The 26,909-nt window shown below is 45.9% G+C and overlaps 1 protein-coding gene across 2 annotated transcripts in view; it reads right to left on the bottom strand.

Annotated features, from left to right (window-relative positions):
* The window catches only part of PKNOX2 (PBX/knotted 1 homeobox 2), a 3,383,295-nt gene that overhangs the window by 940,131 nt on the left and 2,416,255 nt on the right, over positions 1-26,909 (bottom strand). For both annotated transcript variants that reach the window (XM_078683923.1, XM_078683924.1), the window contains one exon: positions 17,229-17,345. In XM_078683923.1, coding sequence (XP_078540049.1) covers positions 17,229-17,345 — 117 coding nt within the window. The remainder of the gene's footprint in view (positions 1-17,228; positions 17,346-26,909) is intronic.

Here is a 26,909-nt window from a genome sequence, read left to right as displayed (position 1 = left end):
TAGCATTCATTGATGTTTGTGTCGAGTAGTACCTTCGATCTACATTGCGGACAGCAGGGTTCATGTAATCCCTGGTAGACCTCAGGATCGGATAACGGTCATGGGAATCCAACAGGGCGAAACACAGTTCATATAGATTCTCGTAAGTACAATGGACCCCTTATTAATGCAATCAAGAATTTATTGATGGCACCACAAAAAAATAGGTTTAGTCAAAATTAAGGCAGTTCAAAGGAAATGCTGTTACCGGGTTAACATCAATCAATCAATCAATCAAACACAAAAATTTGTAAAGCGCGCTACTCACCCGTAAGGGTCTCAAGGCGCTGAGGGGGGGGGTCGCTATTGCTCGAACAGCCAGGTCTTGAGTTGTTTCCTGAAGGAGAGGTGATCCAGGGTCAGCCGTAGGTGAGTGGGGAGGGAGTTCCATGTCTTCACTGCCAGGTAGGAGAAGGATCTTCCTCCGGTGGTGGTTCTGCGAATCCGAGGGACGGTGGCGAGGCTGGTGGAGCGGAGCTGGCGGGTGGGGGTATAGAACGAGAGGTGGCTGTTGAGGTATTCGGGGCCCGTGTTGTGGAGCGCCTTGTGTGCGTGGGTGAGCAGCCTGAATGTGATCCTTTTGTTGACGGGGAGCCAGTGGAGGTCTCTCAGGTGGGCGGATATGTGGCTGTGGCGAGGGATGTTGAGGATGAGTCGTGCGGAGGCGTTCTGTATGCGCTGAAGACGATTCTGAAGTTTGGCCGTGGTTCCTGCGGAGAGGGCGTTCCCATAGTCCAGTCGGCTGGTGACGAGGGCCTGGGTGACTGTTCTTCTGGTTTCGGTGGGGATCCATTGGAAGATCTTCCGGAGCATGCGCAGCTTGTTGAAGCATGGGGATGAAACGGCGTTGACTTGCTTGGTCATCGTGAGGGAGGAGTCCAGGATGAATCCCAGTTTGCGATCGTGGTTTGTGAGTATCGGTGTGGTGCCCAGCGCCGTGGGCCACCAGGAGTTGTCCCAGGCTGATGGGGATTGTCCGAGGATGAGGAGCTCCGTCTTGTCTGAGTTGAGCTTCAGACGGCTGTGCTTCATCCAGTCCGCTACCTCTTTCATACCTTCCTGAAGGTTGGTTTTGGCGATGGCTGGGTCTTTGGTGAGGGAGAGTATCAGTTGGGTGTCGTCGGCGTAGGAGATGATGTTGATGTTGTATTTGCGTGCGATGGTGGCGAGGGGGCTCATGTAGATATTGAAGAGTGTTGGGCTGAGTGAGGATCCTTGGTGTACGCCGCCGATTATCTCGGTAGCCTCGGAGCGGAAGGGGGGGGAGGCGGACTCTCTGGGTTCTGCCGAAGGGGAACGAGGTGATCCATTCCAGGGCCTTTCCTTGGATTCCAGTGTTGTCGAGGCGGTCTATTAGGGTGCGGTGGCAGACGGTGTTGAAGGCTGCTGAGAGGTCTAGGAGGATGAGAGCGGCTGTTTCTCCGTTGTCCATCAGGGTTCTTATGTCGTCTGTGGCTGCGATGAGGGCGGTCTCGGTGCTGTGGTTGGCTCGAAATCCGGACTGGGAAGGGTCGAGCGAGTTGTTTGCCTCGAGGAATGCGGTCAATCAATCAATCAATCAATCAAAGCATTTATATAGCGCACTACTCACCCGGAGGGTCTCAAGGCGCTGGGGGGAGGGGGTCCGCTACTGCTCGAACAGCCAGGTCTTGAGCTGCTTCCTGAAGGCGAGGTGGTCTTGGGTCAGGCGGAGGTGGGTCGGAAGGGAGTTCCAGGTCTTGGCGGCCAGGTAGGAGAAGGACCTTCCTCCTGTGGTGACTCTTCGGATGCGGGGGACGGCGGCGAGGGCGTGGCTGGTCGATCGAAGCTGGCGTTTGGGAGCGTAGAAGTTGAGGCGGCTGTTGAGGTAACCTGGGCCTTGGTTGTGTAGGGCTTTGTGTGCGTGGGTGAGGAGCCGGAAGGTGATTCTCTTGTTGACCGGGAGCCAGTGCAGGTCTCTCAGGTGCCCGGAGATGTGGCTGCGGCGTGGGATGTTCAGGATGAGTCGTGCTGAGGTGTTCTGGATCCGCTGGAGTTTCTTCTGGAGCTTGGCGGTGGTTCCGGCATAAAGGGAGTTGCCGTAGTCCAGACGGCTGGTGACGAGGGCCTGGGTGACCGTCTTCCTGGTCTCGGTGGGGATCCACCGGAAGATCTTACGTAGCATGCGCAGGATGTTGAAGCATGACGAGGAGACGGCGTTGACTTGTCTGGTCATGGAGAGGGAGGAGTCCAGGATGAATCCCAGGTTGCGTGCGTGGTCTGTTGGTTTGGGTGCGCTGCCTAGGGCGGGGGGCCACCAGGAGTTGTCCCAGGCGGAGGGTGTTGATCCCAGGATGAGGACTTCCGTCTTGTCCGAGTTAAGTTTCAGTCGGCTGTTCGACATCCATTTGGCTACGTCTGACATCCCTTCGTGGAGGTTGGCTCTGGCGGTGTCGGGGTCGTTGGTGAGGGAGAGGATCAGCTGGGTGTCGTCGGCGTAGGAGATGATGCTGAGGTTGTGCTGGCGTGCGATGGCTGCGAGGGGGCTCATGTAGACGTTGAAGAGTGTTGGGCTGAGCGAGGAGCCTTGAGGAACACCGCAGATGACTTTGGTGGCCTCCGATCTGAACGGGGGGAGGCGGACTCTCTATGTCCTTCCGGCGAGGAAGGAGGTGATCCACTCCAGTGCCTTCTCATGGATTCCGACGTTGCTGAGGCGCTGTACTAGGGTACGGTGGCAGACAGTGTCGAATGCCGCGGAGAGGTCCAGGAGGATGAGAGCCGCTGTTTCTCCGTTGTCGAGCAGGGCTCGGATGTCATCGGTAGCTGCGATCAGGGCGGTCTCGGTGCTGTGGTTGGCCCGGAAGCCAGACTGCGAGAGGTCGAGGGATCCGTTCGTCTCGAGGAATGCGGCCAGCTGCTTGTTGACGGTCTTCTCGATGACTTTAGCCGGAAACGGGAGCAGCGAGATGGGGCGGTAGTTCTTGAGGTCGGTGGGGTCGGCTGATGGTTTCTTGAGTAGAGCGCTGAGTTCGGCGTGCTTCCAGCTCTCCGGGAAGGTTGCGGTGTCGAAGGAGGTGTTGATGATGTCCCGCAGGTGGGGTGCGATGACAGCGTCGGCTTTGTTGAAGACGTGGTGAGGGCAGGGGTCTGTCGGAGAACCGGAGTGGATGGAGTTCATCGTGTGGACGGTGTCCTCGGTGCTGATCGGTGTCCAGGCGCTGAGGGTGGTGGTGGGGGGCGGTGGTTCGGTCGTGGCGTGCGTCGGTTGAGTGCTGAAGCTGTTGTGTATGTCCGCGATCTTGTTGTGGAAGTAGGAGGCGAGGGAGTTGCAGAGGTCTTGCGAAGGGGTGATGTCGTTATTTCCGGCGTTGGGGTTGGAGAGCTCTTTCACGATGTTGAAGAGTTCCTTGCTGTTGTGTGCGTTGTTGTCAAGTCGTTCCTTGAATGCGGTTCTCTTGGTGGCGTGGATCAGTTGGTGGTGTTTTCGGGTGGCGAGCTTGAGGGCAGTCATGTTGTCTGGTGTTGGGTTTCTGCGCCAGGTTTTCTCGAGTGCTCTGCAGTTCTTCTTGGAGCTCTTGAGTTCGTCGTTGAACCATGGGGCTTTCTTGCTGCTGGGTTGGCAGGGCGGGGTCTTCAGAGGGGCGAGGTCGTCTGCGCAGTTGCTGATCCATTTCGTGAGGTTGGTGGCCGCTTGGCTGGGGTTCGTTGTGCTGGTGGGGGGGTTCTTGCTCAGGGCAGTGGCGAGCTGGTCCGTGGTGATCTTGTTCCAGCTTCTGCGGGGAACCTGTAGCTGGTGATGGTGGAGCGTGGTTCTCCTGAAGCTGAAGTGGACGCAGCTGTGGTCCGTCCAGTGGAGTCCCGTGGCGTGGCTGAAGGCGATGTCCTTGCTGGAAGAGAAGACCGGGTCGAGCGTGTGGCCAGCGTAGTGGGTGGGGGTGTTGACCAGTTGCTTGAGTCCGAGGTTGGCGAGGTTGTCCAGCAGGGTGGTGGTGTTGCGGTCGTTGTTGTTCTCCAGGTGGAAGTTGAGGTCTCCGAGGAGGATGTAGTCGGTAGAGGGGAGGGCGTGCGGGCTGATGAAGTCGGCGATGTCTTCGCTGAATTGAGTGCGTGGTCCCGGGGGTCTGTAGATGAGGGTGCCTCTGAGGGTGGTCTTGGGGTTGACGAGGATCTGGAAGTGCAGGTGTTCGGTGGGTGCGAGTGTGTCGTAGGTGTTAGTCGAGATGCGGATGGTGTTCCTGTGGATGATGGCGATGCCTCCTCCGGTCTGGTTGCTGCGGTCTCTCCGGATGATCTTGTAGCCGTCTGGGATGGCTATGGCGATGTCGGGCGCTGAGGAGGCGTTCATCCAGGTTTCCGTGAGGAAGGCGACGTCTGGGGCTGTGGTGTCGAGCAGGTTCCAGAGCTCGACGGCGTGTCTGTGGACGGAGCGGGTGTTGAGCAGTCTGTGGACGGAGCGGGTGTTGAGCAGCTGTTTGTTGACGGACTTCTCGATGACTTTAGCCGGGAAGGGGAGAAGAGAGATGGGGCGGAGGTTTTTGAGGTCTTTGGGGTCCGCTGTGGGTTTCTTCGGAAGGGCGTTGATTTCTGCGTGTTTCCAGTTCTCAGGGAAGGTGGCTGACGCAAAGGAGCTGTTTATGACATTCCAAAGGTGGGGTGCGACGATGGTGTCGGCTTTGTTGAAGATGTGATGGGGGCATGGGTCGGAGGGAGAGCCGGAGTGGATGGAGTTCATGACGTGGATGGTGTCTTCACTGCTGATGGGGGTCCATACGCTGAGGGTGGTGGTGGGGGTCGCTGGTTTGGTGTCCGGAGGTGGAGATTGGGGTCTGAAGCTGTCGTGTATATCTGCGATCTTGCAGTAGAAGAACATGGCGAGGGTGTTGCAGAGGTCTTGTGACGGGGTGATGTCGTTGTTGCTGGCGTTGGGGTTGGAGAGCTCCTTGACGATGCTGAAGAGCTCCTTGCTGTTGTGGGTGTTGTTGTCCAGTCGCACTTTGAATGATGTCCTCTTGGTGGCCCGGATCTGCTGGTGGTATTCGCGGGTGGCGTTTTTGAGGGTTGTCATGTTTTCTGTTGTCCGTTCGTGGCGCCAGGTCTTTTCGAGTGTTCGGCAAGATTTCTTTGCGGCTTTGAGGGTGTCTGTGAACTATGGGGGGTGTCTGTTGCTGGTCTTGCCTTGGGGGTTCTTCAGTGGAGCGAGGTCGTTGGCGCAGTTGGTAATCCACTGAGCGAGGTTGTGGGCTGCGTTGTTGGTGTGGGGTAGATTGGTGTCGGCTGGTGGGTTCTGGCTCAGCGATGTGGTTAGCTGGTCTGTGATGATTTTGCTCCAGCATCTGCGGGGGATCCGATGCGCGAGGTGGTGAGATGTAGTCTTCTTGAAGGTGAAGTGTACGCAGCTGTGGTCGGTCCAGTGTAGTCCGGTGGAGTGGTTGAAGGCGACGTGGTTACTGGCAGAGAAGATGGTGTTGAGCGTGTGGCCGGCGAGGTGGGTGGGGGTGTCCACCAGTTGCTTGAGTCCGAGGTTGTCGAGGTTGTCGAGCAGGGTGGATGTGGCGTTGTTGTTGTTTTTCTCCAGGTGAAAGTTCAGGTCTCCTAGGAGGATGTATTCTGGTGAGGCTAGGGCGTGCGGGCTGATGAAGTCTGCGATGGTTTTGCTGAATAGTGTGCGCGGGCCTGGGGGTCTGTAGATGAGCGTTCCTCTGAGGGTGGTCTGGGGGTCGGTGTGGATTTGGAAGTGTAGGTGTTCGGTGGTGGGGACGATGTCTTCGGCGTTGGTCGTGAGAATAAACAAGGACCCCCTGGAAAGGATACACTTCCTGGGACAGGATAAAGCAATTTAAAATGAAAGACAAAAACCCAGGCAAGATATATTGTCTAGCTCAATTACATTAAAGAGAAAAAACACAAAGTACTATGATGGCATGATTGATTTAATTTGAGTTGTTAAAAGTTGACATGTACATATTCATTAGCACATTTTCTTAAAATATAAAAATAAATGTTTAAAAATAGTTTCTTTCTGAATGATACATGAAATTCATAGAGTATATTGTTACATCAATTATTCTTAGAGATGTCATGGAGGAGATGGTTTTCGGCGTTGGTTGTGACATTGATGGTGTTCCTGTAGATGATGGTGACTCCTCCTCCTGTTTTGTTGGTGCGGTCCTTCCGGGTGACTTTGTAGCCGTCTGGGATGGCTATGGCAATGTCGGGGGCTGAGGAGGCGTTCATCCAAGTTTCCGTGAGGAAGGCGACGTCTGGTGCTGATGTGTCGAGGAGGTCCCAGAGTTCGATGGCGTGTTTGTGAACGGAGCGGGTGTTGAGGAGGATGCACTTAAGGTGGTTGTTGTTGGTGTTTGGTGTGGCGGGCGGGGTGCGGGGTTAAAGGCAGGTGAATTTGCAGGCTAGACAGGTGAAAGGTCCGTGGGTGTGCTTAGGGGTGGCTTGGTAGCAGGCGGTTGGTCATCCGGTGTTGAGTGCGATGATGGCGGCGGTGTTGTATCTTAGTCGGGTGTCCTGGTGTCGGCGGGGGCCAGGGGTTCTGGCGCTGGGTGCGGTCCAGGTGCAGACGGGCGCAAACGGGCGCGCCTTTGGCGTGCAATTGGCGTGGCCGCTGCGGTTCCGCGCGGCGTCCTCCATAAATGACGAAGTGGGAGGGAGGAGCAGCTGGGAGGCGGGAGCGGGGTGGCCAATGGGCGACAGAGGGAGCGTGGCACAGAAGAAAAAGGAGCGGGAAGCGGGAAGGGGGGCACAGAAGTGGGAAAAACAGTCACGGAGAAACGTAAAATATACTGGCAACAGGCAATAAACAGGGCACAATGCTAGTAAAACACTGGGTGCAGTCAACAACAATACCCAGAAATACGGGTGCAGCGGCGAACTCGCGGCAGCAGCGGTGAAGGGCAGGAGTCCTGGTCACACACAGGGAGCCGTGCGGTGTGTGGAGCGACTGGCCCTGCGAGCAGGGTCAAGGGTCACAGCTCACCTCTGGTCGGCGTCCTCCATAAATGGCCAAGTGGGAGGGAGGAGCAGCTGGGAGGCGGGAGCGGGGTGGCCAATGGGCGACAGAGGGAGCGTGGCACAGAAGAAAAAGGGGCGGGCCGCAAGGGAGCAGCGGCGGGAAGCGGGAAGCGGGGAGCAGGGGGGCACAGAAGCGGGAAAAACAGTCATGGAGAAACACAAAATATACTGGCAACAGGCAATAAACAGGGCACAATGCAAGTAAAACACTGGGTGCAGTCAACAACAATACCCAGAAATACGGGTGCAGCGGCAAACTCGCAGCAGCAGCGGTGAAGGGCAGGAGTCCTGGCCACACATGGGGAGCCGTGCAGTGTGTGGAGCGACCGGCCCTGCGAGTACTACTTACTCAGTGCACCATAAATCATCACCAAGAAGAGTGAACAGATTTATGTCACAGTGAAACATACTGTCCCTTTAAGTGGAATTGGTGCAGAATTCAATCGACTAAAGACATTAATTCAATTACTGTGCCTCCCCCCGACCACGCATCACCACACATTCAAGCTCAGTGCCAAAGGTATTACTAACTCAGTGCACCAGAAATCATCACCACGTGACTGTATTGAATGAGATGACTTATTTAGAAAAAAATATATCATACTTTTTGGAGATATACTTCAACTTACTTCTGTGAATGGACAACCAATATTTATTAGAAAACTTGATTTTAAAGACTTTGCCACCAATGCGTCCTGCTTGGACCACGCATCATCCCAGACTCCACAGAACTTGGTTGCTTTAGGTGCCACTAACTCATTCCACCACTTATCATCGCTGCATTCACACACACTAAATTACCAATATTGTGAAGCTGTAATCAATGTCACGTAGTCATGGGCTCTTGCTAACCGCTGCCTCCTGCCTCCTGTGCACCATAAATCATCACCAAGAAGAGTGAACAGTTTTATGTCACAGTGAAACATACTGTCCCTTTTAAATGGAATTGGTGCAGAATTCAATCGACTAAAGACATTACTTCAATTACTGTGCCTCCCCCCGACCACGCATCATCACAGGGTACGTTCAAGCTCAGTGCCAAAGGTATTACTAACTCACTGCACCAGAAATCATCACCACGTGACTGTATTGAATGAGATGACTTATTTAGAAAAAAATATATCGTACTTTTTGGAGATATACTTCAACTTACTTCTGTGAATGGACAACCAATATTTATTAGAAAACTTGATTTTAAAGACTTTGCTACCAATGCGTCCTGCTTGGACCACGCATCATCCCAGACTCCACAGAACTTGGTTGCTTCAGGTGCCACTAACTCATTCCACCACTTATCATCGCTGCATTCACACACACTAAATTACCAATATTGTAAAGCTGTAATCAATGTCACGTAGTCATGGGCTCTTGCTAACCGCTGCCTCCTGCCATCACCACATTCAGGCAGAATTTAACTGATTCTTCATTCATTACGTATAAAGTGCAGTACCAAATAAAGTAACCTCCCTGAAACCTACACAAAATCGCCAATTGCCCTTACTAAGCCAGAATTCACAAAAGAAAAAACATTACTATCAGTACGTCCTGCCCGGACCACACATCTTCGCAAGCTCCAAGGAACCTTGTTGTTTCAGGTACCACTAACTCAGTGGAAACCAAACTAAGTATAACACCGATTTCATATTCTGATTCAAACTCAAGGCCATTTATCGAGCCTTTTTGTTGTAACAACTACCCCGGCCGAAGGCAGTGGAAAATGTGCACACTTGCTGCCTTTCTTGGCTGGGGTTATCAATTATTCTTCAATTTCATATTCTAATTCAAAGTCCAGGCCCTTTATGGAGCCTTTTTGTTGTTGCTACTACCCCGACCAAAGGCAGTGGTAAATTTGCACACTTGCTGCCTTTCTTGGCTGGAGTTATCAATTATTCTTCAATTTCATATTCTGATTCAAAGTCAAGGCCCTTTATCGAGCCTTTTTCATGTAGATACTACCCCGGCAGAAGGCAGTGGGAAATTGGCACACTTGCTGCCTTTCTTCGCAGAGGTTATCAATTATTGTTCAATTTCATATTCTGATTCAAAGGCATGGCCCTTTATGGAGCCTTTTTTGTTGTAACTACTTCTGAAAGAACTGGGTAATATGCACACGTGCAGCCTTTCTTGGCTGGGGTTATCAATTATTCTTCTATTTGGATAATATGTATCACAATATCTGTATTGATACAACAGGGAAAAACTATTGAAACAATTGGTGTACAAAATGTTGAGCATGAACCTCTAGTTGTTTTAGTTAATGGCGTTCCTACTAAGAGTAAGAAAATCTGGCAAGAATTAGTGAATGTTAGGAAAGTGAAAAAGGCAACGTTGTATCTGCTAAAAAATAATCAATACTATAAAAATGTGTATTTGGGAGAAGAAGAAATAACTGTAGAAGAAGATAGTGATTCCACATCTGGACAAATTGAAAAAGTAGACGAGTCCAGAACTGAAGAGATCTACAAACATTATAGTATTCATCCACTTCATTCCAAAGAAGTGATGGGGAATACTACAGAGTTATTCCAAATTAAAGAAGCAAAGGGAAGTCTCATTAGTGTATGGGGAAAAAAGCTTGGAAGCTCGTTGTTTCCCTCAGTTGTTTTCAACAGGGAAAGGAGGACGATATGATGACCGACCTGTGCAGATTCCTGCATCTAAATACCGGACATCAAGGTTGTATGCAGAAGATCCAAGATTTTGACAATGTATTCCGTATTTGTTTCATCTTTTGTTTGAGAGTGACTTGTCTGGACTTTCGTATGCAGTGAATCACATATTGAAAACAGGTGTACATCTGCAAAATGTTTCGGCAAAGGAAGTCTGGGATAAAGTACACCAGAAAGATAATGTTTTGGAATCTCAGTTAATTAATCTCATGGCATGTCAGCGTGGTACTATTGAGTTCTGGTACCATCGTCATGGAGAACTTAAATGTATGCTAAGGAACATAGAAACTCCTACATGGTTCCTTACTCTAAGCTGTGCTGAATATGCTTGGGATGATTTACTTCAATTTCTTCAAGAAGCAAATCCAAATATACTAAATATTGAATACAAGACACCTGGAGAATTGTTCTCTTTGGATCCAGTTAATGTATGCAGGTATTTCAATAATAGATTTGAAGCTATGATGTCGTTTATTACCAATAAAAAAAAATCCTCTTCTTGGAAAGGTTTTGGATTTCTTTTGGAGAAAGGAGTATCAAGTGAGAAGTGCTCCTCACATACATATGCTAATATGGATCAAAAATGCTCCCAAATTTGGAACGGAGTCAGATGATACTGTGCTGTCTTTTATTGAAGAATATGCTACATGTGATATACCCAAAAGTACACAAGATAAGGACTTAAGACAACAAGTCTTACGATTTCATAGCCATGGTTGTGGGAAATACTGTAGTCGAAAGGACAAATCTAAGGACAAGTTCTACACCAAATGTCGTTTTGGATTTCCACGTCCTGTAATATCGAAAGGAAGAGTGAACAGTTTTATGTAATCTTTGCAACATACTATCACAAGAAAGTCTCCAAAAAATACCTACAACTTAAAAAGAAATGAAGAGTCAAAATACATAAATGACTACAACCCAGTCATTTTGTCCAGGTGGAATGCTAACATGGACATTCAATATGTTGCAGACAATTCCATTGCTGTTGCTTGATATGTAATATCCTACATAATAAAATCAGAAAAGACTGAATTGAAGGAGATGTGGGAAGATATTTCCCACGGGAAGAATCTAACTAAGAAATTATATAGTTACAGTTTAAAGATGTTATCTCATCGAGAAATTGGAGCATATGAATGTTCAGATCGCTTATCATCTGCAAGTCTTTACTCCAAATCTAGAAGAATCATTTGGGCGAGTTTAGGTCTTGCTGCAACACGAAATCGAGTACCTTAATCTGTACAAGAAATTGAATATTTAGCTGAAAAAGAGCCAGAAAATATATGTATTGTAGTGTATTGGTTCATAACACTTCCTATTGCAACTGTTGACAGATCCCTCCCATTTTATTCATTCTACTTTTACTTTATAAGAACCATCTCTTCTGAGAATCCTGTCAAATAGAAGGAAGATCACCATAATTACAGCAATGGACTCATCTTCCAGCTATTCTTCAGAAGGAGATTTCATTCCTGAAGAGCCTCCAAAGAAGAAGAAAGAAGCTCTAACTTTCCCTGAAGGGCAAAAAAAGCTTAATGCTCTGTTAGAAACCTGTACAATTTGCTAACCAACTCTTTCAAGGGGTGATCCATCCAAAAAAATACTCCTTTGGCACACCAAGTATGGTGCGATATGTCAAGAACTTGCGCCCCAATAACTTTGCTCGAGCTCCAACATGGAGGTTACAGGAGAACCCACCTGCTGCTGCACCAAGCACATCGACTGCCACAGCAGCATATTCAGCAAGCAGTCCACACCCACAGATTGATCCTGCTTTCGGTGAAGTTAACATTCTATGCATTTATTGTGATGAACTTTTGTCTTACGGGGAACAGTCTATCGACCTGATAAAATGCAGGAAGCAGGAGCATCGCTATCCTCAACATTAGTTTTATTTGACATTATCTTGTAATTGGTATCAACTATCCCAGCCGAAAGCAGTGGTAAATTTGCACACTTGCTGCCTTTCTTGGCTGGGGTTATCAATTATTATTCAATTTCATATTCTGATTCAAAGTCAAGGCCCTTTATCGAGCCTTTTTGTTGTAGCTACTACCCCAGCCGAAGGTTAATGCTCCAAAATGAATCTGTAAAATTTGCCAAACAACTCTTTCAAGGGGTGATCCATCCAAAAAATACTTTGGCACAACAAATATAGTGTGACACGTGAAGAACTTGCACCCCAACAACTTTGCTTGAGCTGCAACACAAAGATTGCAGGACAACCCACTTGCTGCTGCACCAAGCACATTAACTACTGCAACAGCATCTTCGGCAAGCAGTCCATACTCACATATTGATCTTGATTTTGGTAAACTTACATTTCTATGCATTTATTGCGATGAACTTTTGTGTTACGTGAAACAGTCTATCAACCTCATAAAAAACAGGAAACAGGAGCATTGCTGTCCTCAACATTAGTCATTAGACATTTATCGAGCTTTTTTGTTGTAACTACCCCGGCCGAAGGCAGTGGGAAATTTGCACACTTGCTGCCTTTCTTGGCTGGGGTTATCAATTATTGTTCAATTTCATATTCTGATTCAAAGTCAAGACCCTTTGTCAAGCCTTTGTGTTGTAACTACTTCCCCGGCTAAAGGCAGTGGGTAATTTGCACACTTGCAGCCTTTCTTATTTTTTACATTATTCATCTTCCACTCAATCAACCCATCATCCACACATACACACACCTACTTGCTGCCTTCTTTGACGGGGGTTATCAATTATTGTTCAAATTCATATTCCTATTCAAAGTGCAGGCCCTTTTTCGAGCCTTTTTGTTGTAGCTACTACCCCGGCCGAAGGCAGTGGGAAATTTGCACACTTGCTGCCTTTCTTGGCTGGGGTTATCAATTATTCTTGTTGTAATACAAATTAAAAATGCAGGCCCTTTATTCAGTCTTCTTGGTAACTACTTCCCGTGAATGGCAGTGGGTAATTTCCACACTTGCATCCTTTCTTGCGACACACAGTCTGTGTAATGAGCTGGGTATCCAAACATCAACTTCCCTGATAAGGCAGTGGTTTCTTTGCGCGTCTGCAGCCTTTCTTACTTTTAACCCTATTCATCTTCCATTCAATTAACACATCATCCACACATACACACACTTACTTGCTGCCTTTCTTGGCTGGGGTTATCAATTACTCTTCAATTTCATATTCTGATTCAAAGTCAAGGCCCTTTATCGAGCCTTTTTCATGTAGACACTACCCCGGCAGAAGGCAGTGGAAAATTTGCGCACTTGCTGCCTTTCTTCGCAGGGGTTATCAATTATTGTTCAATTTCATATTCTGATTCACAGTCATGACCCTTCATCGAGCCTTTTTGTTGTATCTACTACCCCGGCCAAAGGCAGTGGGATATTAGCGCACTTGCTGCCTTTCTTGGCTGGGGTTATCAATTATTGTTCAATTTCATATTCTGATTCAAACTCATGGCCCTTTATCGAGCCTTTTTGTTGTAACTACTTCCCCGGCAAAAGGCAGTGGGTAATTTGCACACTTGCAGCCTTTCTTATTTTTTACATTATTTATCTTCCATTCAATCAACACATCATCCACACATATACACACCTACTTGCTGCCTTTTTTGACAGGGGTTATGAATTATTCTTGAATTTCATATTCTGATTCAAAGTGAAGGGTCTTTATCGAGCCTTTTTGTTATAGCTGCTACCTCGGCCAAACACAACACGACATGGCAGGACTATGAAAAGCATCTAAATCTACAGCACTACATGCCAAAAAGAAATGCTTACTGTGTAACTGACATTTTCCATCTGTAAGATATGTCAATAGAAAAGAAACATGTTCTCAGTGAAGTGAAATGAGTTTTTGTGATATATTGAAACTATTTTCACAACTTCTTTACTGTTGTTTGTTATTAAAGTGTTTTTTTTTGCTCCTCACGTTCAATATTTTAAGCTACACTTCAACTATTTTCACAACTTCATTACTGTAATATCGAGGTTTGTGATGCTCACATAAAATATTTTGTGATTCCTTGAAACTATTTTTAAAACTTGTTTACTATAATATTCTTCTTTCAACTGCTTTCATAAAACATTTTGGATACATTGCAACTATTCTAAAAAATTCTCTACTGTAAGATCAGTGTTTGAGGTGGTAACAGAAAATAAATGTGATACATTGTGCTCTGTGGCTCACTACAATATTAAAACAGAAGTGTGATAGTGTTTGCTGGTAGTGTAAAGATACAGACTGGGGTATTGAAGGTATAAAACACAAGTTTGACAGTGTATGGAAGAGTGCATACATAGTCTATAGGGGTTTGAAGCAGTCCATGCCCTAAGGCCCACTTTCCATCATGAGTACTTCAGTACTAGCTACATGATTACAATCCTGCAAGAAGAGTGCCTCAAACCATTTTTATTATATAATAATAAATGTATTCTTGTAACATCTCATAATTTAATAGACCTTCTAAAATAATTTCATCATGTATTTCATTTTCCTGATTATCAATTTCAAAAGTTGTATGATCATACTCGCTGTCATCTAATGATTCCACAAAATCAGCATTCAAGATTTCGTCTAGGAAATCACAACTGATATCTGCAGCATTCATTTCTTCCTCTTCATTAACGCCACTTACAAAAAACGTATGTTCAGCTCTTCTATGACACTGTTACTAATTTCGAAACAGTCTTCCAAATTGTTTTGTTGATTTTCCATACTGAATTTCTTATGTTGTAGGTCCTTGTACAAAAACATAAGCACTTCATTTTAACCTTACTGTAATATCAGCATATGTGGTGATTCTCATAAAATAAATTAAATATTCATCTTGGAAATGAAGCAACAATATTTTGTACGTGAGTGTATATTATTTTGAAAACATTCGAAAAATAAATACAATAAATACAGTGTCACTATGCATTGTGTCAAGTGCTTTATTCAGGATATACAGAAATATGTTACCTTTGATTGTAATGACATACAAACCAAAACAAGATAGAACACTGCAACTAAAGCACATTACATAATGGTACAAAGCATGTAATTGGAATGTTGGGTATTAGGATAACATACACCCATTTTTTTCTTTGTTCTCTTTGTGGCAAGGGTCTCTGAGCCCAGTCCAAACCAGTTCTGTCCTCTCTGGTGCCGCATAACCACAAATCAAAATAGCACTGTGCAAAGGAGACACAGTCTATTCAGGTGCAGGTGAAACTCTTCTATTCTCTCTAAATGCAGCCAAGGTCTTTTCAGCCCATCTATGAGTCACCCAGGAATGGCAGGACACACCTCAACCCCCTTGGTGACTGTCTACAGCGAATGCACATCTCCAGCTCCTGTCACTCGAAAACCAGACTGTCAATACACAAATAGCAGAGGCACACTAATGGTTAAACAAGAAAATGCCTACTTTCAAAAAAGGGGCATTTTCAAGCACACAATTTAAAAGCCATCTCCCTAAAAAGATGTGATAGTTAATTCTGAGTTCAGAGGGCCTAAACTACAATTCTCTATCTTGTCGCAATGCAAAGTTATACTTGTAAGATATTACAAAGTAACTTCCATGTTATCCTATGGGACAGATAGCTTTTCAATAGTGAAAAACAAATTTAGCAATATTTCACTATCAGGACATGTAAAACACACCAGTACATGTCATGCCTTTCAGATACACTGCACCCTGTCCATGGGGGTACCGTGGACTTACCTGACGGGTGCCTTACATGTAAGAAAAGGGAAGGTTGGTGCCTCGCAAGAGGGGGCACTAGCCAGGTCGACAAGGTACTTTAAAACTGCACGGACAGGTACTGCAGTGGCAGGTCTAAAATATTTACAGGGCTACTCATGTGGGTGGCACAATCAGCGCTGCAGGCCCACTGGTAGCATTTGATTTACAGGCCAATGGCACACACAGTGCACTGTACTATGGACTTCCCAGTAAATAAAATATGCCAATAATGGATGACAAATCATAATAACAATTTTACACAAGGAGAGCTTGCACTTTGACGCTGGCCAGCTGTGGCAAAGTGCCCAAAGCATCTAAGCCAGCAAAAACGAAATACAGCGCACTGTCATAAATACAGGAGATAGGGGCAAAAATTCAGGGGAAGGGATACCAAGGATGCCAAGTCTAACAAGATTGCTAATAATAAATTGTAATATTGGGCCAGCAACAGTGTACCAAATAAGGATTGGATGTTTGCAGACTGGGGAGTCCCAACAATGGCCTCAAAGCTCATGAACATTGAGCACCATGGTATATTTAATCTAATATAAGGTTCATATGAACACACTGGCTTTAGCAGCAACCTAGACATCACTTTTGTATTGGCACAAGGCACTGAAATGGATTAGATAGGATGGAGTGCTGACAGCAGAAACCCCATTATGTAATGGAAGCTAGCTAAATCACTCAAAAGTAGGATGCTTTTGTGCATGGGACATTTTAGGAATGTATAAGTTAGACGACATCTGGGAGGGAGGTCCTATACGCACATTTGTACATTTCACGTACGTGTATAAAATGCATAAAACACAATTTTACAGCTACTTACAACTGCATTGTGCCCTTGAGACGTATCAATAAAATCTGCTGCCCATTATATAGACAAAAATCACAATAGCAGTGCGAGATGGGATGGTGATTTCAAAAATGTAACCTGAATGCGCAATGTGGGTTCCCTGGAGGACGATGGAGTAGAGGCCAACATGGCACCCAGGGTGCTGGTCGTCTCTATTAGATTGTTCATCCAATTTAGATACTTGAAAAGGGTTTATTACAGTTCCACAAGACTAAGCAAAATAAGGCGCAACCTAGACCTCCATTGCCTGAGATGCAAGATGGAATTGGGAACATTCTATCACATGATGTGGGAATGCCCCACAATGCAGAGACACAGGAGCAGTATATGTGATTTTTTATCCCAGGTTGTGGAAAGGCCGATCACACCAGAGTTCAAAATGGTGTTGTTTAGCTTGGTGGACGAACGGGAAGGTAGGAAAAATACCAGATTATTGGTGCCTATGGGTCTCATCATTGAGTTGGTGCATGGCAACGGAGATAGGAATTAGCTCCATCACTTGCAGAGTGGACTCGTCGTATGGACTATTGTGCCAGAGCAGACCGATTTGTATATAAGTCAACGGGGTGCTTGAAAAACGTCAAAAAGTCTGAGGAGATTGGAATAACCAGTTTGCAAATATCAATTTATGATATTTGCTGGTTAATCAAAATCTTGATTGCATGTTAAAATTAGGAGACCGTGCTTGCTGTGATGCTAGTAGTTATGCTCTGCTGACATTCATGAATAGATTTATTGTACCAACAAAATCAATTGAGTGTCATACAAAAAAAAATTTGCACATGGTTTCCTGAGTGGTACACAAAAATACATGTTCAAAGTTCGCAATGTCAACCTGAATAAAAATTATTATGACATAACAGATGTATATCAAGAGAGCATGAGCAGATTTTCACTTTATGCAACAATAATTATGAGTATGTTTTTGAAATCATGAGACTTGGTTATTACTGTGATAGTTATACATTACCAAATTTGGAATGGCTCTCATTTTATCTTCCTCAACAAGAGAGACGGCATCAACCTTGGCAGGCCTGGAACCTGCAACCTTTTGTGACACCTTAACCAGCCAAGCACTCTCAGTAGCCTAAAGAAGCAAAGTACATGACTTAGCAGACTGAATTCATGGTGCGACAATTACAAACTATTGCTTGGCCATTCTTGCTGGTGCATGTAGAACTTTTTCAAATTATTACACAAAACAACAGTTATGTATAACAATTTAATTGACTGAAATCAGTTAAACCCCATATCAAGTTACAGAACAGAAATGCAATAATATAAAAATATCCGAAATATACTTAATAAGAATTAAAAAAGTTATTTCCCATGGAACATACAGTTCCGATTAACGTATATTTGTTTGGCTTTTTAGTCCATTTACTCCATCCTCTGTTCACAAAGTCGTACTAATGTTCTGGACAACAACTTCAGTTTTGCTTTGAGAGTAAGGTGGAGCAGGACCTGGGTGGCAGATACAGAAGCCTTTTGGCCTTCGACTAGGCATATTAACGCATAAAAAGCAACAGAGTTTGCAATTTGTACAAACCTGAGTCTTGGCGCCAGATTATCTAAATTGTACGAGTTCCAATGAATTTGCTCCAGCGCTAGCATGACTGCTTAATCATTTGAATTAGTTGAATGATGTAAAATGTTTTTGCGCTGATGCATGGAGCAACTTTTGGGGTTTATTTACAAGTCCCTTGGGCCGCCGGTACGCCACTTTTTCACATATTAACAGTGACGCAGAGGCGGCGCAAAGAGTTTGTAAATGAGCCCCATAGTCCCTCAGTTTCAATGCACTGGTGGAATTTTCGTAACCTGTGACTCCGTTGTCAATCTTGCCTAAACACTAGTGATATCTCTTGATTGGAGTTGGCTTGACCGGGTTTAGGTGGAAGAGTAAGAAAGTAACTTGACACAGTTCTCTTAGATACGTTTCCAGTATGCGGGCTGCATTATCAAAGTGTAGGCACAGCAGGAATGCCATGGGTAAGGTAGAATGGCTTAACCCTTATTTTTTTTAAAACAAGCATTGGCATAGTCAATAGATCTCGCCTCTGGGAACTTATAAGTGTTTAGCCGGAGATATTGACTTTACCTATGGCTTTAAGCTGTGCTGTACAGAAGTCTGCAGCATGCTGAAAAGTTATAATAAAGAAGTGTCAGGAGCATTTTTGTTACCTTAGATATGACCAAAAAAGCATTACGTACAACTGAACGACAATATTAAACAAGCACTGGCATAGCCAATAGGTCTCGCTTTTGGTATCTTGTAAGTGGGTAGTTAGCTAGCATATACGTTATGTGCAGTAATATAAAGGCTGTGAGGTAAAAAGGCTGAGTGGATGGGACAGAAAGAGTGGTTGGGGCTGGGGACTGCAGAGTGGGAGGCAGAGATGGAAGAAAGGAGCCCAGGCTGGAGTTAAGGATGGTGGGAAGAGTAGCAAGAGAAAGAGGACGAAGCCTATCATTAGCAGTCCAAGGGGAGTGACAAGGGAAAGGGGGACAGATTGTTGTAAATATTCTGGGTACTAACGTACCCATTGATGGAAAGACTAACATTCAATGCATTCCTATGGATTTTATGGGGCAATGCTTGTCATGTCCACACAGTGGCTTGTGTACGAAGACGGGAAGCAGGAATGGGGAGGAGGGCGGGGATGGGGAATGCAGGGAGGGCACGTTGCTCCTGAACACTGGGCCCTGCCTCCAGGACATGTGAGGCACACCTTTCATGGTAGAAGTGCATTTGTACCTATTGAGCTCGGAAAAGTACCGTTTGTGAAGCAGCATGACAAATGCCCATAAGGATGATTTAATAGCAACTGGTACAGGAATAGCGACTGGCCTTTTGTTCTGCCACATAGTATAATATTTCCGGGCATCATGTTTTCAAGCAGAATTTTCCACTGGGAACACAGTGCATGAGGTAGACACTGGTTCTCCTCTGGCACAAACATTTTCCTACTGTGCATCCAGTTTTTGTACAGAGCAAGATTTTTTCGTTACAGATGCATGCATACTTTTTTGCTATCGAAATATAGTGTGTGTACCAGGTAGAAACAAGATGCAAATAAGAGAAACAGTCTACCATGGAAAAGGAACACCAGTGTTATGTTCCAAATGAAAATCCCGTAACTTAAGAAATAAGACCATCTGTAAATGATGCACCAGGTGATAGGGTGCCCTGTAATGTTCACTTGGCAGATAATATCCAATTATATTGCCTGTGTCTGAAAATAGTACATCTGAATCGCTGCAATCACATTCTATATACCTGTACTGCAGCTTTACATTTCACCCAATGACTCAAATGTCCTGAAATTCAGCAAGGATTACCCACAAACTAAATAAAAGCGTTAAATGCTACTAACAGAGCATAGTGTCTCAAAATAGACCTAACAAATGTTCTTTAAAGCTGCATCAATTTCCAAATAATCTAGACTTTCAGCTTTCCGTAAATTGTCTCATGCAAGAAACATATCGGGGGGAAAAATTAAATGCATACATTTGACTTCACTCCTGAATTATTAGGTCGAAATATTCAATAACTTCATTGATTGGACACCAAAAAAAGCAACCAAAATGTGCCAGTCCCAACTTTGTAAAACTAGATAGAGCCCCATATGCCTATGGCACCAGGTGCGTTACTGCTTATGCACATGTTTGCACTGTAAGCCAGTCTTACAAGGGCAGTTACAACAACCAGCATATGCCAGGTATAGTCCTGTATGCTGAGGTACAGCCATCGTGCCCACAGTAACAGCCTCAAATGCCCAGGCACAGAGGTGCAGACAAAGGTGCTGTGCATAGCCTCACATGTTTAGTACAGTATCAAATGCCCAGATTCTCTCATGGAACACCACATACACTCTCACATAGCAACCACAGTCATCATATGCACAGGTATAACCACACATGCCCAGGAACATCACTAGCTCCATTATAAAGTACTAAAAATATACTGATGAAGCTCCAAAGTAGCTACTGAAAATATTCTACGAAATCATCGATTAAGCTCAGAAATGCTATACTAGATAACTGGGTAGATTCACCAAGTTGGCGCCAAACCAGTCCTGCTAGTACATAAAGATACAATCGTAATATACGCAAGTAAAGTCCCCTGTGCTCAGCTACACCTGTAACATGGTTTACATTAAATTATTTATATACCTGGTACAGCCACAAAAGGCACAGGTAGAGTCATCATATGCTTAAGCACAAGCACCATATGCTGTGGCAGCCATCATTCGCCCAGGTACTACTGTAACAAGCCAAAGCGCAGCCTCATATGGTAAGATAAACACTCATATGCCCAGAAACAGCCATCAAATGACAAAGTACATTCCTACACAATGCGTACTTCCAATGGTATGTTTATACAGTTATAAATCCTCCCCACTGTGTGCAACATCCTAGCACACGCGCCTAGAATTAACGCAGCCACCAATCACAGCACTCAAACTTGTGCATGAAAACTCTTCAATCGTGCCCCGCCCCTCACACACGTGGATATGTGCACCCAGGCACACATGCACCAACCACACCTGCTGCACGTTGGTGCTTGTGCGCCCTTCCTTTGCATATATCACCCGCTTGTGCCCGAACACGCAGCTGCAGCAGGGAACGTACACCAGGCGGAGCATGCATCCAGCGCTTGCTGCACCCCGGCACGTGAACAGTGCGGCCGCTCTACATGCTTTATCAACTGGAATGCCAGACAGCAAACAGCACTTCTGTGGAACCCTTTCATGTAGCGGTTCCAAACAATCGTGAAAGTGGCGAGTGAGTGAATAGGCAGTAATTGTAATTGCATTTATTTAGCGCTTACTATCCCTGACGAAGTGCTTTAACTGATCAACGGGCAGTATGTAGTACCAAGAGACTAGAGCTCCAGTTCTGGCTTCACTAAATGAGCAGGAAATGTGTTAAATGACGAAAGTTACAAACCTGGACAGTCCTACTGGCTGTTTGGATTAGAAGAAAGTTGCACACATAGGCTGCGTCAGTCGTCTCATTCCCATACATTTGAGTGGAGCCTCACACGCTGACAGACTCTGTTGCCCCATGCACTTAGTTAAGTCTCGCACTTAAACATCCTGGTTGTCTATTGCATTGCACTGAAATGTGATCTTACACCCTGGCAGCCTCTGTTGCACCATGCACTTAAATGGAGTCTCACACTGTGACGGTCTCCGTTGTCCTATATACTTAAGTCAAGTCTCGCGCTTACACATCTGTTGTACTTGTACTGCGCCCTCCCGCTCGATAGGAGGGCATCTGGCAACAAGTCTCGGCGTCCCGCGAGTGCTGCTAAATATATGAAAAGAAATAAATAAATGGAGGGCGGTGACCCTAAATCGGGCGCCGCGCTTCGAATTAACGTAAACCAGCACTGTAAAAGTGAGCACCAGGCCATGTGTTTTCAATTATCGCGCACGCATATGGGCGCGATAATTTAAAACACATGGCGCCCCTAAGATGCGGAAGCTGCTGGTGTGCGCGCGCGGTTGCGAGCAGCAGCATATGTTTCCAATTATCCCCCCGCGTCTGGGCACGACAATAGGAAACATATGCTGCTGCTGAGCGTAACCGCAAGCATTAGGCTGTGGGCGTGAACCTGGGTGGGACAAAAAGAACCTTTGGCCAATTGCGAGCTGTCTTTGTTAAAAAGACGCACGCAAAGGCCAATAGCATGGGGCAAAAGTAAAAGCACAGGCGCAAGCCTGTGGTGTGATTTCCCAAAGCCCTTACAAAAAGTCAAGCAGAGCAGCGCATGTGAGCTGCGCTCGGCTCGACCTATAAGTATTAAAAATAGTGTCTTGATATTTTTTTTATCCTTTCAATGCTGGCAACTTGTATCTGCCTGTCCCAATGGTTGCTTGTTGTGTTTTTTTTATATGGGGGCATAAATAACAGGAGGGTGGAGGTCAGTCAGTCAGTGAGAGTGAGTGAGTCAGTCAGTGAGAGAGTGACAGAGTCAGTCAGTGAGAGAGTCAGTCAGAGAGATAGAGAGAGTCAGTCAGTGAGAGAGTCAGTCAGTGAGAGAGTCAGTCAGTGAGAGAGTGAGCGAGTGAATCAGTGAGAGAGTCAGTCAGTGAGAGAGTGAAAGAGTCAGTCAGTGAGAGAATGAGAGAGTCAGTGAGAGTGAGAGAGTGAGAGAGTCAGTGAGAGTGAGAGAGTGAGTCAGTGAGAGTGAGAGAGTGAGTCAGTGAGAGAGAGTCAGTGAGAGGGAGAGAGAGAGTTAGTGAGAGAGAGAGTCAGTGAGAGTGGGAGAGTCAGTGAGAGAGTCAGTGGGAGTGAGAGAGTCAGTGAGAGTGAGAGAGTCAGTGAGAGTGAGAGAGTCAGTGAGATAGTCTGTCAGTCTTTTAGCGAGAGTGAGTCAGTCTTTTAGTGAGAGTGAGTCAGTCTTTTAGCGAGAGTGAGTCAGTCTTTTAGCGAGTGGGATAGTCAATGAGTGAGAGTGAGTGTGAGAGCCAGTGAGCGAGAGTGAGTGTGACAGTCAGTCAGTGAGAATCTGTCAGTGAGAGTCTGTCAGTGAGAGTCTGTCAGTGAGAGTCTGTCAGTGAGAGTCTGTCAGTGAGAGTGAGTCAGTGAGAGTGATTGAGTCAGTCAGTGAAAGAGTCAGTGTGTCAGTGAGAGTGACTCAGTGAGAATGAGTGAGTCAGTCAGTCAGTGAGACTGAGTGAGTCAGTCAGTCAGTGAGAGAGAGAGTGGAAGAGTCTGTCAGTGAGAGTGTCAGTGAAAGTGAGTCAGTCAGTCAGTGAGAGAGAGTGGGAGAGTCAGTCAGTGAGAGAGAGTGGGAGAGTCAGTCAGTGAGAGAGAATGGGAGAGTCAGTCAGTGAGAGAGAGTGAGTCAGTGAGTCAGTGAGAGAGAGTGGGAGAGTCAATCAGTGAGTAAGAGAGAGTAAGTGTGAGTGAGTGAGAGTGAGTCAGTGAGAGGGAGTCAGTGAGTGAGTCAGTGAGGGTGAGTCCGTCAGTGAGGGTGAGTCCGTGAGTGAGAGAGAGTGGGAGAGTCAGTGAGTGAGTCAGTGAGAGTGAGTCAGTGAGAGTGAGTCAGTGAGAGTGAGTCAGTGAAAGTGAGTCAGTGAGTGGGAGAGTGAGTGAGTCAGTGAGAGTGAGTCAGTGAGAGTCAGTGATTGAGAGAGGGAGAGTGGGAAAGTGAGTGAGTCAGTGAGAGTGAGTCAGTGAGAGTGAGTCAGTGAGAGAGTGAGTGAGTCAGTGATTGTGAGAGGGAGAGTGAGTGAGTTAGTGAGAGTGAGTGAGTGAGAGTGAGTGAGTGAGTGAGAGTGAGTCAGTGAGAGTCAGTCAGTGAGAGTCAGTGTGAGTGAGAGTCAGTGAGTCAGAGAGTCAGTGTGAGTGAGAGTCATGAGGTCATGAGAGTGAGAGTGTCAGTGAGAGTGTGAGAGAGTGAAAGTGTCAGTGAGAGTATGAGAGTCTGTGAGAGTGTCAGTGAGAGTGTAATAGTCAGTGAGAGTGAGTCCGCCATTAATGTAAGGCATTTGCAGTTAGGGTGAGTACTCTAAAGCTCAACTTTCATTGTGACAATGGTTCAAATATAAAACCTGTACATGTTTGCAGAGTTTAACGATTTGTGGCTATTCATAATGCTCTGAGGATACTACATTATTATATGCAAATAAATACATGCAGAACAAATAAAAGAAACAATTATAGTGAAGACTTGAATCTGCATGTTCTGAAAACCTGTAATTTCGTGTGTGCGTGCGCATCTACTTCTTTTCTAAGCACATACTCGTGCTTGTGGCACGCTCCTGCTCGCTCCCGCAAGGTGGATGCCGCCACAAGCACAAGTATGTGCTTCGAAAAAGAGCAGAACGACGGCTAAATGCGTGCTGCGTAGACAAGACCTAAAAAAATAGCCTGTGCACATACACATAAAGTCGGACGCAGACAGTCACAAACCTGAGAGAGCAACCTTCTGTTTTGGATTTGTTGATATGTTGACTTACCAATGTTAGAAGATGGGTGGGGCGCCACCACTAAGGTAAGTGCGGTGTTAGATTGCATCGTTCCTTATGTAGCACAGACCTCCCGCTGAGAATGTGGGAGAACAGTGCATGTGTCAGTACTGGCAGTGGGGAAGCAGGCACATGAACCTCGATTTGAAATTGAGACAATCAGTGAGTTTACCTCTCCTTTGGGGCTCTAAAAGTTCTCAGGAGTCTACTATGTCCCTTTTCTAAGAATGTAGTGGAATTGGGGCGTTGTATGTGTGTCACATTGAGGCTAAAACGCATTTAGCAAGTCGCACCAGAGCATTTTAACCTACTGCATGCTGTCATATGGGCAAAGAGATTGCATTATTTGAATAGGGGCACAATCCCTTGCGATTGAGAAAATGTCCACATTGGCAAGGACCCAGCAACAAAAGATGGAAAACATAGGTGTTAAAGAAGGGCTTCTTTAATATTAGTTTGGGCGCCAGGCAAGGCAAATGGCCCAGAGGGCAGTGGGCACGGTTTTGATTGCATATCTCATGGTTCTTGTACTAAATGTATTATTTGGTTTGTTTCTTTTACTGTCCTGCCAATCATCTTATAATTGTAAGACTTTTATGGGTTGAGATTGGGCTTGGACTTCCCTACATCTCCTTTGTCCCAACCACTCAAAGATTAGCTTTCATGTGCTTTAATTGAGGAATCATAGATAAGGAATTTCGATTAGTTATTTCAGAACTGACTTCTAATGACACAATGGTTCTGTTAGCACTAATTTAGCTAATTAAATGAGTGGTTTAATGTTTATCTATGTGGGCCCTACCTTTAATCTTAATGGCGTAGAGAAAGTGGCATTTAATACTTTTTGAAAGGTGATAAATGTTATTTGTAAAACTATCACCTAGTCTATGCAACAAGGACAGAATACTAACTAATTCAAACAATCATTTTTGAGTTAAAAAGTATTTTAATGCAATAATACAGAGGTCATGTTAACACAGAGGTGTTCTGGGGAAGTAAGAGGCTTTTGTACTCGTTTTAGCATCCTCCTCTGGGGCACATCGGTATTAAAGAAGGGGCTATAGATGCTTGTGTGACCCTTTCTGTAAAACCTATCTTGTGTGTTGCCTTTTTGTGCCTGCACACTGTAATGTGGGTGTTGTCCCTTGCAAATAAAGAAACGCCTTATCCCTACATCACGCATGGCACACCACTGCAAGGGCGCAGGGTGCCCTGCCCATGCCAATAAGACAGGTCAGTCCACTGCCAGCGAAAGATGGCACTGTAGCGGCTGGACCAAGGTGCAGAGGGCACTAGGACCCTGCACAGGGATGAAGGGAAGGGCCAACCACCGGACACCACATCCAGTCAAGGAAGGGACACGGGGCAGTATTGGGGAGACCAGGGAAGAGCCAGGATGTGCCTACGAGCACGAGACAAGAATTGTGAATAAAGAAAGACGATTCCTACTTGTGTCTTGGTGTGTTCCTTGGGATCCGGGGGAGATGCAGGAAACATCAAAAGCAATTTTATTTTTAACTGGCAGCCAATGCTTCCAAGTCTAGGGTGGAGTGGGCCAGGCAATCCTCTGTTGACAGGGCAGGGACTGAGAGGAGGAGCCCTGGGCACTTGTAAAGGCCGGCGAATCAGACACCTATGTTCAAAAGATGGAGAAACTGCACAGACCTGACACAGGATTGGCCTGAGCGAGCGGCAAACCAGCCCGCTCAGGCCAATCCCTAACCTGCTCTCATAGCATGACTGCAGTGTCTGGATTGGAGGGGGACTCAGTGTATCGAGTCCCTTGGACTGCTGGGAGCAGGAAGAGCAGAAGAACACCGGGGAACGAGGTGGTCGGCTGGTCGGCATCAGGTACGTTTAAAAAATATATATGATTAATTCCCCCTTCAACCCCCCCACTCCCCTGCTGCCGCGCCATTGTACATTGGCAGGACCAGCGACTGTGGCACTGTAGTTTGAAACGACTGCTTCTCTTTTACTGCATGCTCTGCCCAGTGCAGGGGCCTGCAAAGGGGAAAACACATTGCTTGTTTAATTTGGCACCGTCTTCTGGTCGGTGCCCGCTGCACCAAGAGAAGCTGTGCATGCTACTGTCCAGGACAATGGACCTGATTATTGTAATGTGGTGCCAGATGTAAAAAAAAAAAAAAGAGAGGGAATGGAATTATCATATACTAATTCAAGTTTTCGTAACACATATAAAAAGTCATATAGGTTTTCTGCAGAAATGGAGTCACAAAAGTGCCCTCTCATTGGGTAATAAACGACAGTTGTAATTGGTTTTAGTGATCCCTGAACATTTCTTGGCCCGCTTGCCACTGCATCTGCTGTACTGATGATTTTGCAGTTCACCCCTTGCTGTATCACCTATTTATTTCCCTTTCCCCTCTTACCAAAATCAACGTGATTTCACACACTCCCCACAGTTGTTTTCCTTTTTCTACTGCATCACTTAAATTAAGCCCACCTTCCCATGACAATTATATTTCTTTCTGCAGTGACTTCTGTTTATTTTGCCTCACCTGTGGGTTGTTTTTTTACTAATGCTTCACTGCTGGTACAGCAACATTCGTATCCTACCTGGGGTAACTACTAGGAGTGCAATGTAACCGCTTGTAATGCACACTCACTTATTATTCAGTGTTTTTGCTGAAACTAGATGTGAG

Source organism: Lissotriton helveticus, chromosome 3_1 (genome assembly GCF_964261635.1).
Source record: "Lissotriton helveticus chromosome 3_1, aLisHel1.1, whole genome shotgun sequence".
Lineage (NCBI taxonomy): Eukaryota > Metazoa > Chordata > Amphibia > Caudata > Salamandridae > Lissotriton > Lissotriton helveticus.
This window is presented reverse-complemented; position numbering and strand designations above follow the sequence as displayed.